Raw genomic sequence first — 19537 nt, forward strand, 5'->3', positions numbered from 1 at the left:
ATATTGTCCCCTCATAGCTTGTTACAGATATGAAGGGAAGGGGCATAGAGCTGCAGAATGCCAGGAGTCCCTAACACGCACTAACTGGAGGAGAAAGGGCAGGTGTCCCAAGCCTGGACAAGCAAGGTCAGATCCCCAAAAGAACAGCATGAAACAAAGGGACAGTGGGGAAGAAGAGGGTAAATGTGGAGTAGAACTGGTGGACAAGACCCCACAGGAGGGAGGAAAGGAGAAAGGGTGGCGTATATTACTTGTAACTGAGACAGCTCAAGCAGAAACAAGAGAAAGAGAGGGAGGAGCAGTTGAGAGCCTGGGCATGGAGGTAGAGGAGGCAGGGAAAGAAGAAACCTAACAAGCTGAAGAAATGGATATTGGAGTTGAAGAGGGGAAAAAGAAAATGGAGGGGAAAAAAATTTGGGGAAAAAGCAACCTGAAAACAAGGGGAATGAGCTGGAGTTGGAGCCAGAGAGCAGCTTCCTGTCACTAACTCTCCTGAGCTCCAGCATGGAGTAGCAAGCTAGAGGTGGGAAGTGGTGGAGAGGCTGGAAAACGTAAGCCTTCCTGAATGCAAATATGGTCTGGTGGGTTGCAAAAGTGACAGGCATGAGAGAGGGAGGAGTCAACTATGGCAAGCAACAAGGCTAGCAAACCTTAAAGGGATATGCAAACTTTATTTTTTAAAGCACGATAGCACTCACAGGATCTATTAATATCAGGAACATGCTAACAAGGAAAAGAGCAAACCAGTGTTAAAACAATTAAGGGCAGATATAATCTGCCTACAAGAATGTGAGATACCAGGGGAAAGCTATTATAAGGGTTTTGAGAAAAGGTAGAGATGGGAACCATCCTGGCGACTGGGGACAAGTGAAGACAAAGCAGCTAGAGTGGCAATGCTATTCAAAAATCCAGAACTGAAAGCAAAGCAGGTGGAAGATGATCAGTGGCAGACTGCAGTGAGTAATACCATGAGGTGGGGGAGCAGAATAGGATGTTTTCAATGAATATGCTCTACCAGAGCGGTAGGGGGAAAGGCTCTGCTTCGAAAGCTAGCAGTTCATGTGGTTGGAGGGAGACTGGATAATAGCAGGGGACTTCAGATGCATAAAAGAAGTGCATGACAGAACAGGAGAAGTTTTCACTAGAACTGACCCCAGTGGAAAGAAACGGTCAAGAATTAACTCTGTGTTTTGTATGGGAAGAAAGAGATTAGGAAGGAAGAAACCACAGTTGTGGCATTTAGTGATCACTTGCTACTGAAGGCAGAATTAATTGCTCTTAAAAGCCCCGTAAGAAGTGCAGTGTGGAAGTTGATCTTCTTATCTTGTAGAAGTTGCACATTTTGTCAAGCGTACACAAAACAGAATGAGGAGTAGACACTGAAGAAATATTTTAAGAGTACTGGAGAACGGTGGCTGATGGGGATGAAGAGGGCAGGAGAGTTCTTCAGGCAGGAAGGCCAAAGATGCACAGGGAAAATAAAGAAAGAGCTAAGGTTGCTGCAGAGAAAGAAGCAGGAGCTGCTAAAGGAAGCCACAGAAGGAAGACCGTACATGAAGAGCTAGAATAAACACAGCAAGAGGTACAAGACTGTCTTTAAAAGGAAGATGAGAGAGAGAATGTTCCTAGTGCAAGCACCCTCGGTGGGGGAAAATAAGTGGTCCTGCTACTTTTTGGCTAGAGTGAAGATGGTGAAAGGAGAGCTAAAAGCAGTGTGAAGAAGGTGGTACCCAGGAGTTGTTAGAGGCAATGAGAAGATTTTTTTTTGTTTTGTTTTGTTTTGTTTTTTATGAAGGGCTATATCAAAAGAAGGAAACAGTCAAAAAGAAGATGAAGGCTTTGCTGGAAGAGATTGAAGAAAAAGTAGAGGAGGAGGAGGAAGCAAAGAAGATGGCAGGGGTGGGGGGGAAAGAGGAGCTTAAATAAGTGCAGTGCTTAAAAACCTTTTAAAAGAGGGAAATTGCCAGGAGCAGACAGACTGCATATGGAATTTTACAAGAAGTTTTGAGCATAGGTAGGGGAAGGATATGGAGCATGTTTCTGAGGAAAGAGTGGAAACTGGAGGCAGGGAAAGATTTTACAAGGGGTGTTGTGTTCTCCCTCTTCAAGAAAAGGGAGAAAAAATCTGCATTAAGGAGTGTAACTGGTCTCTAGTTTTTCAAGAGTTTCAAGTTAATAGCCAAGATGCTGACTTGGAGGATGAGGAAAAACCTTCAGAAGATAATGTATGAAGACCAGTACTGGGTAAAGGGATCTTCAAAGCAATCGGAGTGACCGGAGATCCTGTCCCACATCTGAGAGGGTAAAACAAGCCACAGTTATAGCAAACCCAAATTTAGAAAATGCATATGACAGAATGGATCATGATTACATGTTTGAAGTGGGGGTTCCAAAAATGGGGTTCCCAGAAATTTGTTGCATAAAGCTATTGTATAGAGAAGCAGAGATTCAAGTTCAAAATAATGGCCATCTAAGCAGGCCTCTTAAAGTCCATACAGGAGTGAGATGAGGGATGCCCCCTGTTGCCACCTACTATTTGTGTGTGGCATGAAATGGTTAGCACAAAAAATAAGAAAAAACAAGGTTATAAGTGGAGTAAAGATGCTGGGAAGGGCAGAGGTGCAGTCTGAGGAGTGGCTAGAGAAGGAGTAGATGGGATTAGGGGAAAGCACACAATCTCTGCTAATTCTGACCCTAAGGATCGCTAGCCCAATGCACACTAAGAAAGCAGTTCTGTAGGAATAAATTTTACCGCTTTCATCTACTGGCTTGAAAATACCAGGTCTGGTGGGTTAAAACCTGGGCCCTGGTATCCAATGCCTAGGTTGTTACAGGGTTGGCTGTTTGTTTTAATAACACATGAAATTGCTTTTAGTTCTTAGAAAGCCTCTTTGATATGAAGCATCTTAGTGGCCATAGGTAGAAGCCTGTGTAGGCAAGTCAAGCTAAGCCTAGGAAAAGCAGTCTTGGTACTATAGTAATACAAAAGAAATATAGAAGCAGTTGAAATACTTCCATGCTCCTTTACAACATTGCTTAATTGAATGTGTTCACACATTTTCAAGTGACTTGTCTAGTGGGGGGGGAACTTAATTGATACTGCTTAAGTACAAAAGTTTGCACACCTTTTTGTTTCCGTGGGGTACTTCATGAAGCTGTCTTGGGTGGGGGGGAGCTCTAAAATTATCATGGTTTCTCTTCCTTCTTAGAAGTTGTACACACACTAACATTGCATACGAGAACATTGGTTTCAGTGAAACAAAATTCTTTGGTGTGTAGAAAGTAGATTGTGGTGCACTATTGCTGTATTCTTAAAAAAACAAACACAAAACCAAAGACAGCATGTAAACTTAAGTAGAGTTTGTTTTTTTTTCTTTTAATTTGCACCAGACGCACTTCAATTGGACAGTCCTGCATGATATCCCTCTCTTCCCTGCATTTCATTGGTTGTACTAAAATCTTTCAGGATTTAAGGAGTGGAGGAGGGAAACTCAAGGCTCAGTGGTGGAAAGTGAACAACTAGATACATAGAAGAGAAAAAAAATGCTGACTTCCTGCCCCTGGGGCTGGACTCTGATCCTTCCAGCCCAAATGTCTCTGAAAACGGAAGGGGTTGAAACTTGTTAGGAACCTGCTTTTGCTGCAGACACTTCCTGATTTGTCTCTGCACAAAGCACTTGGGCTATCTTCATCTATCTATGGTAGCCACAGTTGAGGCCCTCATGCCTTGGCATGCCTTGGGTGAGAACTACTGGCCTAAACTTCCCATATTTTCCTTTTGTGACCAGTTGTGGTCCACAGAGTTCACTTTCTACAGTATCTATTGTGTACAAATGGAAACAAACGCTATCTTAGCAAAAGTGAAACACTGAGACGATTTTATAGCTTGACTCTGCAGTTTCATAACTCATTAGATTTAAGTAGCAGGTGCCATTCCTGTTGTACTTCCCTGGAGGTGACATTAAAGAAAGCATTTAAAGGAGAGCTGTCCTTCAGCTTTCTTCATTGTAAGGGTGACTGTGCTATTTCAGGATCAGTGGCTATGAAATCTTGAGTAGTTGAAAGATCTGCATGTGCATCTCATTTTAATTTGAAGTTTAGCAAAGGCAAATGAAATGCATGTGGCCACTTGCAGCTATACAAAGTGGTTAATGGAAGGTGACGAGCTAGCGAATTCCAACACGGGGAAACAGTCACTTTGATTTTTGGCAGCCTACTTTTTGCCAGGCTTATATCAAAGTTGTTTAGTTGGACTGAGCATCCAAAATGGAGATTTAAAACTTTTCCTGCAACTCTTGCCTCCTGTCTTGCTCAGTGGTCCTTTTGCTGGTTTGTAGTACAGTACATGTAGATGAGATTATGATTCCTACAAACTCAGTTTAGTATTAGGCAAGTGGGCTTTTAATTACTTGAAAATAAAGTATGTGTGTTTAATGCATGGATTCCCCAAAGCACAGTTCTTGACCTTCAGCATCTAGAGCTTTTTAGTTGGTCTATAGTTCAGTTTAGGTTGTAATCAAATCTAATAATACAGCATACCACCCATCTTGTGCCCTGAGTCTGCAAGTAGAAAGCTTAAACTAGAATCCTTGTCAGCTGCCAAATACAAACGACTGATTTTGATAGTTTAAAGGAACTAAATGTTCTTTGGCAGGTTTGTTGGTGTATGGTCACATAGTGCTAATTCTCTTGGATGTTGTTAAGATGTATTGTTTTTAAAACATTTTCGACTTCTAAAAAGTGCAGTTGCACAGTGTGTGGTCCAGTGAAACAACTGGTCCCCAAAGACTTAAATTTTACATTTTTTTTTGTGGTGGTGATAGGTGGCTGAATTGTAACTTTTCCTTTAGGTCAGTGGTTTTTAACCTCTTTAGTTAGGGCACTTGTTCTACCTCCACCATTTCTTTTGTTATAGTTTTTAAATGATGTGGCAGTGAATTAGACCATGGTACGCTTGTACTTTGCCCAGCCTATGGAGTACACCTGTCTTAGGTGCCACTCTGCCTGACTTCAGAATAGCATGACTAATTACCTCCCTCCCATCAATCTTGTGCGTAGGAGTGAAATGGTTCAAGTAGTGGTAGGATGTTTGCACTGACGCACGCACCGACTTTCCTATGATCTGGTTTGCTTTGAGCAAACCTTATTTTTCTACACATTAGTATCTGCAAAGCCACTGTAGCCTTCATTCAGCAATTTTAACTTGAATGCTTTTAGTATTGTAACTCCTAATACAGTTCTTGTAAGTGATTGGTTTACATCATATGATCAAACACTTTTTATTGGTTGGAAGTGAACCTTCGCCCTTCAGTATTGCAGCACAATCTGTTCTACTGGAACTTGAGAGCAAAATTTAAATGGCATGCAGAGCAGGCTACTTCTGACTCGAACGGCCATAGGTGGATGTGTATATGCTAAAATACGGGTTTTAAATATGCATGTTACGGTAGCATAATTTTTAGATCTAACAGAATTTCTTTGAGGCTAAATGTATTAGTGGTAGATGTATGGTGGCTAGGTCTGTTATCATAAACATGGGCTCTACTCCTAGTCTGTCTAACCTCAGTGGGGCACAAGACCTTGCTCACTAAGAATTGAAGGGCACAAAACTGAAAGGGTATGTTGCGTTGTACTCTTTGCCCATGTCCCAGGCAGAAGTGATCAGAATGCTAAGAAGGTGTAAATACCTGGTCTGGGCAAGTTGAAAGATTCTGCCTTTTCTTTTGCTTTTTGTCAATTTTAATTTTTCTGAACTTTGTATTAGCAGCTGATGCAATTCAAATGTTGTGTGTTGGGTGTTTTAACCTCCTAAAAGTTATTGCAACTTTCTCCCTTGAGTGTGCCAAACTACAGCAGAATATATTTGGTCCTGTGGCTGTTCTCAGCAGGAGTTGACACTGTTTGTTTTTCTTTTTTATACTTGTACTACTACTTTAGCGTTGGGCAGATTTGGTATACTCTCTGTAGCAGGGGTGAGCATTTATTTGGGACTGAGGGCCACATGGTTGAGTTCTGGTGAGCTGTTGTGGACTGGATCCGTATTCCCACCCCCTCCACAATTGCTCACCAAAACTTGGCTGGGATCATGGGGTGGTGAGGTGCAGGGCCAGGGCAGAACTGTGATCTGCTGCCTGTATGTTGCCATGACGGGGACTGGTTCTGCAGGCAGAGGCGTGGGAGGAGCGGCCCATGACTGCCCTGCTGCCCAAGGATCCTGGGGTCTCTGTAGAGGAGGGGGGGCGCAAAATGTGGCCTGGGGGGCTGGGTGTGGCATGTCTGGCCTGCAGGGCCCCTAAAACATTTAGAAAATTAATATTTTTATCTGCCTGTCATGTGGCCCTTGATGGTTTGCCAAAACTCAGTTAGCAGCCCTCTGCCCAAAATAACTGCCTGCCCCTGCTGTAGAGACTGTCTGGGAACTATGCAGACAGGGAGTGTGGGCAGGTGGACAGGATGGGGCTGTAGGCAGGCGGAGCTGCATCTGGGTGTAGCTCTGGGAACTCGGGGCGGTGACAACGTGGAGCCAAGGCCTGGGGCAGAACTGCAGTCTGCTCCCTGCATGCCACTGCCTGCAGAACTGGCGCCTGTCACAAGGCAGTATAGGAAGTGGATTGCAGCTCTAGCCTGGGTGTCAGCTCTGTGCCATCACCTTGTGAACCCAGGTTCAACTGCCTGTCCTGCTCCTGAGCACAGCTCCCTGTCTGCTCATTGCCCCATCCCATCTGCCTGGCCATGTGCCTTGCTTGTATAGGTCCCACCCCCAGTGGTGGATGTGGAGCAGACAGTCCTGGCTGCTTGGTCAGCTGGGTTGGGTCTAGTGGTGGCAGGACCGGCTGCACATACCATGGCCCAGACTGCCTCTGTGACTGGGCTGGGCGGGATTGAGGGACCCACCACAGGCTGGGCAGAACCTCTTGGTGGGCTGGATTTGGCCTCCAGGCTGTATGTTGCCCACCCCTGCTCCTATAGTGTAAGGGAATCTACTGCTTTTTTCCTTTGATTTGTACTCTGTACTGAACTAGCAGCCTGAAAACTGCATATTAAGAACTGTCAGATGTATACCAGGAATCTCATTCATCCATTCAAATAATTTTTTCCTGTTATGCTTAAGGAGACTTTTTTAATCTGTGTACTTTCAACATGCAAAGAAGTTTTAGATGGCAAAACCCATCTTCATACTAACGTTGGCAGAGTTCTCTCAGCTGAAGATGACTTTCTGGGCAGTTACTAAATAGCTGGTAGAATTGCAAAACAGTTTCCTGTTCTTTTTATCCTTAAGAAATAAGTGAACTTACCATACACTAGTGTTCAGTAAACTTGTACAAAACCAGTAAGACATTAAAGGAATGCCTTTATTAAAAAAACCCACTAATTTTAATTGGAATCGTCAGTGTATTGAGCAGCAGATGACTTGGAGAAGTCATGAGTCTGACTCATGGGATAGAGTAAATAGTTCAGCAGCTCATTAACAATATGGTGCAGAATTATTTCAGATGCCACGTTAATTTATGGCTGAGACCAACATTTTCATATAAGTTTTTATACAGGTGTATGGCTTTGGTGCTTAACCCTCAGGCTCTGGTGCTTTGTCATCCAGCTGGCATATTTGTGGTAGGGTCTCACGGGCCATGACCCTATATTAGGTTGGATGCACAAGGATAGTGTGGGGCCCAGTCCCAGCATGTGGGGGTGGTGCAGGGCTGATCCAGGCACAGGGAGCCAGAAGGCTGATTCTCACTAGTGTATGGCCACAGACTTGTATGAAGATACAAAAACTTTTAAAAAGTGTAAGAGGGACCACACTTGCTTCTGGCTCTTGCTATACATTTGTAAAGCTTCAAGGATTTGGAGCAATTGCATTAAACGGTTTAAAAAGCTTAAGCTGAAAGAAGTAGTTTCTCTCATCTGAGACTGTAATCTGTCCTCCCTTAAAGGTGCTGACATCACACATTCCTAAGTAGAAGGGTGGTTGTATTAAAATACTTGTAGCAGTTGATTTACTAGGGAAACAAAGAACCCAGTTTCTAAACATGAATCTAAAGGGCAGAAATTTCTTCTTGAAACATTCTTTAAGGAAGGAGAATAATTTTGTGGTTAAAGCACAGAACTTAAGGCCTGACTGGTTCTCGGACTGAGAAAGAGACCAAGTAACTAATTGTCTGTTTCTTTTACCTGGTTAAAAGTTCTATTGTGCAATGTTGGTTTAAAAAGCAGTGAGCTGAAGTGTGGCAAAATTCTTAATTTGAAAACTATGGAAGCTGTATTCACAACAGTCCTAACTTTATCGATGGACCCAAGCACTTTTTGCATCTCAAATTTTTGGTCTAAATTTTACACTTTTATAAAAGCAAGGTTTCTCTCTAATGGGTGCTCTATGTGCTGCTTCTCATAGTAACATTTTAAAGTTACTGCCAAATAAAATATGGAACAGAATAGTGATCTTGCACACAGTTCAGTGTTCTGTGGTGCCTAGCCATCTAAACGCATTTTTTCAAAGGAAGTAAAATGTCTTCATTCGGTGATTCGCATTTTAAAGGTCAGTGTTCTAGTAAAATGGCATAAGGTGTGGGTAGGGAGGGTTGCTTTGTTTTTGAGAGGTAGTTAGCTGTGTTAGTCTGAAATCGGGCAGAAGGCATGGTGGTTATCCACCTTTATGCTGTGCATGAGATTTAGTCTGTCTATAAGCTTTTGTAAGTAGTGGCTTATTCCATCAAATTCTATCTGATGGAGTAAGCTGCTCCTTATGAAAAGCTTGTGCATCCCTGATTCAGTTTTGATATGGTGCAAATCTACTGTCTTCTACCTTGTGTTACTAGTTACTGATACCTTTTTGTGACCAGAAAAGTGGAAAAACATGGAAACAGGCCCTATAGCTGAAAATAGGACTGACCTACAGATAAACTTTTAAGGGGGTTTATTGGTAGGGAAACTTCAGTGCCGAAATGGACAAACAGTATTATTTATAATAATTAGCCATAATTGTAACCCCATATTCGGAGAACACCTTGCTCTTGATCCGTCCCTGTTCTGATCTTGAATTGAACTCATGCTGAAATTTAGTCCACAGTTAAGCTTGCATTACAGGAGGTTGTAACATGTATTGTTATAATACAAACAGTCTTATAAGAATAGGTGCTGCTGACTTCTTTTTTAATAGCTAGCATGCTGTCTATTGCCTCTACACAGATCTCACAAAATTGTCAAAGGTGTTGCTTAGTCTTATTGTTAGCAACAAAAGAAAACTCAAGTGCATGGGGGTTGGTTGTTCTCCCCCACCCTGTTTTTCTTCCCAACCCATTTCTCTGCAAAGCTCTTTATCTCTTCTCAGCCTGAAGGCAGAACTAATAGTGCTCCACTAACATGGTGTTGGAGCCCAGACACTGAAATGCTGCTAAACTTTTATGAGCAAGAGAAAAAATATATTGCAACTTTTAATGGGAACTGCATTTTAATTTCTTATATTTTATTGACATTCATAATGTTCCTAATTCACCCCTCTTGTTCTTGAACTCATGGTCACCTTAGTGGTGACTACAGAGTTTTGAGAAATGCTGAGTAGTGTAACTTAAATAGTTCTTAGCTGGATTTTAATGTATGCACAAATAAAAAGTATAGGTAGTAGACATTCAAATCAAATGGGCATGTAAACTAGCCTTCTGATACTAGCTAAGGATTTAAAAGATCTTCCCAAAAGGGACCAATATCAAAGCAATGGTACTGAAATCTCAAGATGGTGAATCTAACTTTGATATGCTATGGAGGGTCATAGAACTGGCAGAAGTAACTGAATTTACTCACTGCTGTCCCAGTTCTAAGAGTGATTTGAGGCATTCTCACCACTGCTAAGATGCTGGTTTGTGTGCTTTGACAACTTGAATTTCAGCCTGGGAGGGAACACATTTCTGAGTAAAAACTTTGCAAAATAAGCTTGCTAAATACACTCTTTGGACTAAAGTATGAAGATTGAAATGCACTTGGGAACTGGGTTATTTTAAATCCTAACAACTTTTTTCCAGTGTGTGTGGATTTCTTAAAGACCTAGGTGGCTAGGTCAGGATGTTCAAGATGTTGCCTTGGCTGTGTGGTGACAGTGTTAGTCTAAAATGTTTGTAGCTATGATGTTTCATGCATTCTTTGCCAAGACTTGTCTGCTTAAGTAATGCTCTCTGTAAAGCTCTGGGGGGAAATTACAGAATAGAAAGCCTCACTTAAATATACAGTAATGGACAGCTATTGATGTGCAGATAGGGTAATAGACTCAATTGTGGGACAGGTCGAAACAAATAAATATTTACAACAATAGGTGGTAAAGAGCCAGTGCCAAAGCAGCAATGTGTGTATTGTTGATGCAGAGCTGTGTATTGATACCCACTTATTTCTGTTAATCATTCTGGCAGAGGTATCTGCTTAAGCTAAATAAAGTGCACAGCTTCAGTTCTTCTTTTTAAAGCTACCTGCCCATCTAATTCAACCCCAAACCTGCCCCCCCCAACTTAAAAGTAACGGTGATATTATTTTATGTGTTTTCCAGCCTCTTGCGTTGATCTACCCAGTCAGTTCTTGTTGAAGGCTCCTTCCTTGAGTTTTCAGGCAAATAATGTTGTCTTATTGCTTGTCGCTGCCTCTCTTCCTGTTGCAGGCTGCTAGACCCATGTGGATCATTGAATTTGGAAATTGATTTACTGTACGACCTGCTCATACAGCACCATGATTGCTTTAAATGGTGGCTGGTTTTGGGGTGGGAGGCACTGAGCCATTGATAGGTGCGTTTTGTCAGAAGGTTGTACTTATCTTGTGAAAGGCCAATATGGTACTGAGCTGTACTAATAGGAGGTGCACTTGCAAATTAAGGGAAGTAATTTTATCTTGCTCTATTAGGTACTAGTGAGGCCTCACCTGGAATAGTGTCCACTTTTTGGGTCTCATCAAGAAAGATGTGGGCAGATCAGAAAGTCCAGCAGAGAACAAAGTGATTTAGAGGTGTGAGAAACATGCCTTCTCAGGACAGACTGGAAGAACTAGAGTTTATTTAGTTCGGAAGAGAGAAGACTGGGGTTTGGGTAGAATCTTTGAAGTCTTCAAATGCTGGAAGGGTGGTGTTACAGATACCTTCTTCTGCTCCCCCAGTGGGTGCTTGCTTGGGACCTCTCCAGTTCTGTTTGGTGTCTGAGTGCCCCCTGAAGCCAGCCTAGGCTTTGATTCCAGAGTAGGGGGAGAGTTCCGAGTCCTTCCAGCTCCTGAGACCCTGGCCATTTGGCTCCTGACCCTCTAGTTCTGTGGCCTTGCCTCCTGGGAGCTTCCTTTCTGGACTTTCATAGACATCAGGGCTGGAAGGGACCTTGGGAGATCATTGAGTCCAGCCCCCTGCCCAAAGGGCAGGAAGTCAACTGGGGTAATAGGATCCCAGCAAGATAAGCATCCAATTTACTCTTGAAGGTGTTCAATGTAGGTGCTTGAACCACCTCCGCTGGCAGACTGTTCCAGACCTTGGGGGCTCGGACAGTAAAGAAATTCTTCCTTATGTCCCGCCTGAAACGATCTTGCAGGAGTTTGTGACCATTCGACCTCGTCATCCCTTGGGGCTCTCTGGTGAGCAAACGCTTCCCCAGATCCTGGTAGTCACCCCTGATAAACTTATAGGTGGCCATCAGATCACCCCTGATCCTATGCTCTTCCAGGCTAAAGAGTCCCATGTCTCTCAGCCCATCATCGTAAGATCTGTTTTCCTGCCCTCTGATCATGCGCGTGGCTCTTCTCTGGACTCTCTCTCAAGTTTCTCCACATCCTTTTTGAATTGTTGTGGGGAAGCTTGACTTGTCTCTTGATAGGGAAAAGCATGCGCCAAAGTTCCAAGCAGACAAACAGCTCCTCATTAATAAAGGTTCTTATTGGAGCAAAAACACCCAGTCTGCTGTTCTCTGCCCCCTCCAGAGGGTTAAGCAGCCCCTCTGTCCCCAGTCCAACCCTCAGTCCAGAGCTCCCCCAAGTTAGCTCTTGGAAGTTCACAAGCCCCAAACTGCCCTCCTATCCCCCACCTTGTTGCATTAACAAAGCCTTTAAAATGTCCCATGCTGGAGGTCCATATGGTCTCCTCCCGCACTAGGGCTGCTGTGAGACTTAGAGACTCTAACCCTTCATTTTCCCTTGCATCAACTGGTCAAACTGAGGTATGAAAAGTGAATACAACACAAATCAATCTATGAACAGATTTTAAAACTGAAATATTATAATAAAACCCTAGTCTGTCACAGGTGGCTATAAAGATGGTGATAGACTAGGTCAGGGATAGGCACCCCCTGGCACATGTGCCAGACCGTGGCATGCAAAGGCATCTTGCTTGGCACTTGCACCTCGAGGAAGGGGCCAGGGCTGTGCTGCCACAACCAGAGATTGGGTCCCTTGCCATCTGCCCTTGGTATGCCAACAGCTTACAAGTTGGGGTTGTGAGTGTTTGGCACTGCCCAGAAATGTTGCTGACTCCTGGACTAGTCTGTGTTGATGCAGGGGACAGGAAAGGAGTTTTGGCCTTGTATTGCAACAAGGAAAATGCTTAGTTTTGAGTAACAAAAGACTTCCTGATTGAGGGTGGTGAAAGCTTGGACCAGGCTACCCACAAAGGTTGCGGTGTCTTCATCCTTCAACGTCTCTAAAAGCAGTTCAGACAAATGCTTTAATGGGATAGTGTAGTCAGGGATGATCCTGCTTTGAGCCATGGTTGGACTAAATGACCTGAGGTGTCTTGCAGCCTTACTGTTCCAAATAGAGGTAAGGGAAACTAGCCTTCACTGCTTCTGTCTAAAAATGAAGTGGCAGCTAATTTTCCAGCAGGGTAACAAGGTCAACAACTGGTATAATGCCGATTTGTGTATTGCATGTTTATGAAGCTTGAATAGTTTTGTGTAGCTAGGAAAAAGTTGCATCATTTTAGTGGCAAAATACAACCAGTCTTTATGAATAACTATGGGTGGCTTTCTTCCCTGTTAAGCAGAAAATATTTGTATGTCTATTCTTGGAAAACAAATGCTGTGAAGTACAAATTGTGCTGGTAAGGCAGTTTCCTATTAATATGGTGTGAACTTAATCCTTCTACAGCAGTACTTTTATATTCTTTCATGCAAACGTTCTGTTGGCTTGTAACTGTCCTTTTTTGCGCTGTGCTAGAGCCTTGTTCTTCATTTATTGGGTTTATGTACAGAATTTTTTCTGCTCTATGTTCATACCACTTTGCAATAGCTCTAAGGTCAGGCTCTCAAAGGCTGCTAATATTGCCCATCCACTAACGGATAATCAATATGAAAGCTGTCTGTGTATTAAGGACTTTAATTGTAGGAGGTCTTTTGCAATGGCATAACAGAATTCCTCAGGGACCTTTTTTTGAGGGTAATGCCAGTCTGACTAAATGGAAAAACTAAAAAGAAAAGCCACAGTCCTATGTTGGTGACTTCTTTTTTTTTTTTTTTTTTTTTTTTTTTAGGTTTTTAATCTGTTAAAATGTCTCTGAGTTTTTGGTTGTAGCCGTGTTGGTCTTAGGACATAGGCAGGCAAGGTTCTTTGAGTGGATGTGATAACTTTTTTTTATTAGACCACCTGAGTAGTTAGAACAAAGTTTAGTCAGTTTTTGGGTGCAGTCACCCTTCTTTAAGCATAGGGAGTCTCTGCTGGTCTGAGACTCTACACTTCTAGCTTCTCTCATTCCTTGGAGTCTCAGACCAGCAGGGGTTCTCTGTGTCTAAAGAAGGGTGACTTGTGCCCAAAAGCTGCTAAGAACTCTTTTTTTTCAGCTACTCATTTGGTCTAATAAAAGATATCACATCCACTCAAAGAACCTTGCCTGCCTAAATGCTCTGACCCATTCCTGCTACAAGTTGCAGTTGGTCAAGGATGTCAAGGATTTCTGTTTTAACTTGCAGCCTAAGTATGTATGTTCTGTCAAGGACCCAATGTTCTTGTTGGCTTTCACAAAAAAATGGAGAAACTAATACGTTCTAAGGAATATAAATCAAAACTGAAACAAATGGAAGAGGTAAGCTTCCACATGTCTGGAGATTTTGAAATAAGTTTTGTGATAAGTGCCCTTGGAACCATTTCAGCATAGGTTCTTTAAGGATAATGCAGTTCCTGTATAAAATTTTCACATTTTGTATAACGTGACATTTTGTTTTTGTTCCGTGACATGTGGAAACATCTGCTGCTTGTACCCTCTAGATGGATGATTAGTGGGGGGTAGGGAGCAGGGGAACATGGTGGAATAAATTAGGGAGCTGTTTGAAATGCCAGGCCTTGATCTAGTGTTTCTGCTCTTTTTCAGGCAAAAGCAAAGAAGCAGAGATAAAGAGAATAAACAAAGAACTGGCAAACATTCGGTCAAAATTTAAAGGTAAGTGTGTTTGTGCCAGTATCAACTCCACCTTGAAATCAACTCTGGGCTTAATTATTTTTTCTGTGTGGCCATCTTTAAATCAGTGGTTTTCACCCTCTTTAGTTATAATAGCTGTAGAGGGGTGCCTTGACTTCGGCATCCCCGCCTGAGAGCCACTGTTATACTGTCTTGTCTTGCCTCCAGTGGTTCTCAACGAGGGCAGTGTTGCATGTTCCTGCTTGTATTGGGTTTTTCTGATTGACTGAAAGCATGTAGGAGCAGAGGTGTAACTAATGAGTTGTGCTGTGGGCGGAACTGCCCTGTGCCCCTGAATTTGTTTGGGGGTGGCAGAAGGGAGGAAGGGGGTAGGTAGGGAAATAAGGGTAGTCTTACTACCCTGGGCATCCCTGCACCTAGCTCTTTCTGCCAGACACTGCAAATGCCTGCAAGCCAGTGCTTTATTCCTGCCAGAGCCCTTCCCAGTCTGACCCCTCGTGCTCCTGGAAAGAGGGATATGGGACAGTCCCACTTGCCTGGTATGCCTGTTCCCAGATGGAGCATGTAGGATTGGACTAGGAAGGGCTGCAGAAAAGCATGGGCTCCAGCTCCATCTGCTTCTCAGGAGCTGTGGGGCATTTTAACCTGGCCCCAATAGCATCCAGCTTGCAGCACCCTGGCTGAGAATTGCTCTTCTAGACTATGATAATTCATCTTGCATTTTATCTACTGTAACTTGAATGCTAGGCTCCCTTTTGTCATTATGGATTGCAGTTGCTCGATCATCTAACAAGTAATCCTAAATCTCGGATTGATATGTGGCTGTATATAACCACTAAACTAGCAGCATATTTCTGTAGAGGATATCCTTTTTGGGTTATCTAAGTAACGTAGCGGTTTCAAGAAGAAAACTTGGTGTAATGCCTTTAAACTGAGTGTACCATATCTCTTTTTTAACGTGGCTTGTAATATTATTTTCAATATAAGGCAGTTTGTCTTGGGTTTTAAGTAGCAGATGATATTTAATTGTCAGTGGGAGTCCTGGAAATAACTGTTCTGCATCTCAATTTTTTTGTAGTATAAACATGGTGCCTTGTATTTTGGGGAGTTTCTAATGGTAGCTGTGGTGTTTGAGTAAAAAACAAAAACAAAACCAAGTTGCTCTGAGGCTGGCTGTTCATGACTAGATGATGTGTAACAGGGTGGATGTTGTTTGGTACAATCTTTCTGTCAGCTGTTACTCTAACAATGTCTTCCCCTTCATAGGGTCCTGGTTCTAAATGGAACAAGTGACTGTTACTTAAATTAGAAACCTGAAGTGTTACCTTGTCTTATTCTTAATATTGGCTCTGAAGTGTGTTTGCAAGCATGTCATTGGTTTCTGAAAAGCTGCTGGATTGTTCAAGCCTAACAACAGATTTGGTTGCCACACTTTTTTTCCTTTGCCCAGGGGAAAAACACTCTTTTTTTTTTAAAAATCTCTTATTAGAAAAAAGGGAGTTCTGTGAAATGTTTGTTTTATTTTTAAAACCAAACTTTTAATTGGAGATTTTAAACGCTATTCCAAAAAAACCATGTCTTGAGGGTTATGCAGCTGAAGCTTGAAAACAATTCTGCATGCAGAACTGGTTGGCCTCTTAAACTAATTGATGTTTATGGTAATTAGTGTTTGAACTTCCTCATTTGTGTATAATGTGTTTTCTTTGTCTCCCCACCCCAACTCAAGGTTCTTTTGTGCAACATGGGCATGTATCTTGCATGCAATGGAAATTCAAAAGAAATGACTAGGGAAGTACCTTCTGAGACGTGCCTTTTTTCCAAAGGTAAAATCGAAGCAGTAGAAAACTTGCCGTAGTCTTCCTAAGGGAAGGAGCTAAAACTGTACTATGATCTCCATATAGTGGTGAGGAAGTTGGGTACGACTTTACTAGTTATCAGGGGCAACTGGCAAATGTTACATTCTTTCCTCTGGGGAAAAACTATTTTATTGCAGGACAAAGTACAGTTGTTCAGATGTACATTGTCCCAGGACTTTTTTTCTAAAGGTTCATGGGATAAAAAATGCCAGCAATTTGTCCTGGGATGTTCCCTGTTATGTCTGAGCAGTTGGGACTTCACCATTGAATTGGTGGGAGAAAAGCAGCACTGAATTCAGCTACCCATTAAATCCTGATTGGAAGGGTGATGTGCATACATGCCAGTCGGGGGGCGGGTTCTGTTGAGGACAAATGCAACTTTTGGTCCTAGTCTAGCTGGGTGTTTTGTACACACCATGTTTTTTCCCCTCTCTTGCGCTGCAACAGCGTAACTGTTTTGCATGAGTGGCATTTCAGGACACCTTACAAGTCTTTCTGGTGCATTTAAACTAAAACTCCTCAAATGTAGTATAGTTTGGCTTGCCAGGAATTAGTGTCACATCCCTGTGACCAGTGGGGTCCCTCAAGGCTCTGTCCTTGGACCCATACTGTTCAACATCTTCATTTAATGATGTGGACATTGGAGTCAGGAGTGGACTGGCCAAGTTTGCCGATGACGCCAAACTTTGGGGCAAAGCATCCATGCCAGAAGATAGGCGGGTGATCCAGGCTGACCTGGACAAGCTCAGCAAATGGGCAGATGAGAACCTGATGGTGTTTAACACCGAAAAATGCAAGGTTCTCCACCTTGGGAGGAAAAACCTGCAGCATCCTTATAGGCTTGGCAGTGCTACGTTGGATAGCACTACAGAAGAAAGAGACTTGGGGGTCATCATTGACCACAAGATGAACATAAGCCTGCGATGCGATGCTGCGGCTAGTAAAGCGACCAAAACGCTGGCTTGCATCGATAGATGCTTCTCAAGCAAATCCCGGGACGTCATTCTCCCCTTGTACTCGGCCTTGGTGAGGCCACAGCTGGAGTACTACGTCCAGTTTTGGGCTCCGCAATTCAAAAAGGATGTGGAGAAGCTTGAGAGAGTCCAGAGGAGAGCCACGCGCATGATCAGAGGTCAGGAAAACAGATCTTACAATGATAGGCTGAGAGACATGGGACTCTTTAGCCTGGAAGAGCATAGGCTCAGGGGTGATCTGATGGCCACCTATAAGTTTATCAGGGGTGACCACCAGGATCTGGGGGAATGTTTGCTCACCACAGCGCCCCAAGGGATGACTAGGTCGAACGGTCATAAACTCCTGCAAGACGGTTTCAGGCTGGACATAAGGAAGAATTTCTTTACTGTCCGAGCCCCCAAGGTCTGGAACAGTGCCAGCGGAGGTGGTTCAAGCGCCTACATTGAACACCTTCAAGAGCAAATTGGATGCTTATCCTCCTGGGATCCTATGACCCCAGTTGACTTCCTGCCCTTTGGGCAGGGGGCTGGACTCTGATCTCCCGAGGTCCCTTCCAGCCCTGATGTCTATGAAATCCGTGGATTTGTTGCATGCAAACACAAAGGCACTCAGATGTGTAACGAGCCTCTTTGTTCACCAGGTGGTGTGGTGACTTTTTGTAGTTCATCCCTTTGAATTGCTGCTGCTTTTTTTTTTTTTTTTTTTTCCAAGTGCTGTGTGCCGGCTTCCTACTCCCATGGCTGCATGGCATGGCCAGTGGTGTGGGGTTCTGGGGTGGGGTAGGACCATCCTGTTCTCCTGCAGAGCTGGCCAGGGACTGGGCTGAATTATTCTGAAAACCTACTATGTGCAAACACTAATGTGATGCTCCAAAAGAAACACACTTTTAAAGGTTATAAGCCTATTTAATTTAATGAGGATTAAACCCTATGATGTGTACAAGCACCTACCGGAACGGTCATGTTACAATACATGATTAACTGTTAGTGCACTGTCTCTTCAGAGTAGGGCAGAGTAGTAGAGTCTTTCTGGTAATGAATGATAGATTGCTTATAAAACTTGCTTAGCTCTGTAACTGTAAGCTCTACCTCCTTCAAACTTAACTGTATCCACTTCCCCTGAGCTGTCAACATGGATGTTATCCTGACTTGAAGCTGGCAAACTTGAAAGTCTTTTTTAATGAAAAAAATTGGCTCACTGGGATAAATTGGATCTGAGCCAGTGAAGTGAACTCAACTTAGAGGTATAAATTTTAAAGGCTTTTTTTTTTTTTACAATTAACAAAAAAATATATATTACTTGAAGTGAAATGTCTTGTATTTTAGGAGGGCACACTTTCCTAATGCCCTACCCACTGCACATGATATCTAAGTCTGCATCCAGGTCTTACAGATACAGCGATAGAGCAGAGCAAACAGGACTTTAGATCATATGGCTGTTAGAAGTTACCTGAAAAAGGATAAAAGCAGATATAAGCCCTTGGACTACAAAAATCTTATGTTCTGATTTGTGTATCTGGCTACCTCCTTTACAAAAGAATCCATTTTGAATAATGAGCTCAATCGTGTTGTGTTTTATAACTGAAAAACTGGAGAGGAGGAGTTGCTGTAGATCCAAGTCTATATTCTATGAGATTATTATATTAGTGGTAGTTTTCAGAGCTAAAAGTACCACCATCTTTCATAAATCTGAAATTAATCCAAAAAACTACTTGGGTCAGGATTATGTAAAGGAAGGAATTCATTACAGATCTGGGCTCTTATAAAGTGTTCAAGCATTTTATATATAAAAAAAGTGAAAGCAATAATGTTCTTCACTGGACTTGATGGTGTATCTAGTACTTGTGGATAAAACTGATTGGGAGGTTTGGGGGATTTCTGGGTAGGAAGTGATGTCACACTTGTGCCTTTCACTCTTCTGATGGAAAGCCTTTCTCTTAAGTGGAAGGTGCTACTGAATTATTGTAGAGAGACGTTTTTAAAATTCACTTGTAGAAGCTTATTCCATGTTTGAATTCTCATTTCCCCTAGGCTTTTATGTTTTTTCCATAAATTGTGTGAGCCGTCTGCTCCCAGAAGAGCATGAGAATGTCAAGTATAGGTGAGGCTTGATCCATTAGTTGTTTTAAAATATTAGTACCAAAACCTTTGCGTCATGCTGGTGATAGCAAGACCTTGAGAGAGAGCCTGAAGTATTCAGTTGTATAGTAAGTCCCGTTGCCCTCTTTCCACCCCACCACCACACGCACACACTTGTTTCTATTTGTCTCTTAGTACTACTCTTCAGGCTTTACCAGAAAACCATAATTGACTTTCCTGAGATGGAGTAAACACACACAAGAAAATGAAGG

The 19537-nt window shown here is 42.7% G+C and overlaps 1 protein-coding gene across 6 annotated transcripts in view; it reads left to right on the forward strand.

Annotated features, from left to right (window-relative positions):
- The window catches only part of AP2A2 (adaptor related protein complex 2 subunit alpha 2), an 89387-nt gene that overhangs the window by 14167 nt on the left and 55683 nt on the right, over positions 1-19537 (forward strand). For all 6 annotated transcript variants that reach the window (XM_090032446.1, XM_090032447.1, XM_090032448.1 and 3 more), the window contains exon 2: positions 14309-14377. In XM_090032446.1, the coding sequence (XP_089888572.1) occupies positions 14309-14377 (69 nt within the window). The remainder of the gene's footprint in view (positions 1-14308; positions 14378-19537) is intronic.

The sequence above is a fragment of the Crocodylus siamensis genome, chromosome 2 (genome assembly GCF_052110815.1).
Source record: "Crocodylus siamensis isolate JL-2025a chromosome 2, ASM5211081v1, whole genome shotgun sequence".
Classification (NCBI taxonomy): domain Eukaryota; kingdom Metazoa; phylum Chordata; order Crocodylia; family Crocodylidae; genus Crocodylus; species Crocodylus siamensis.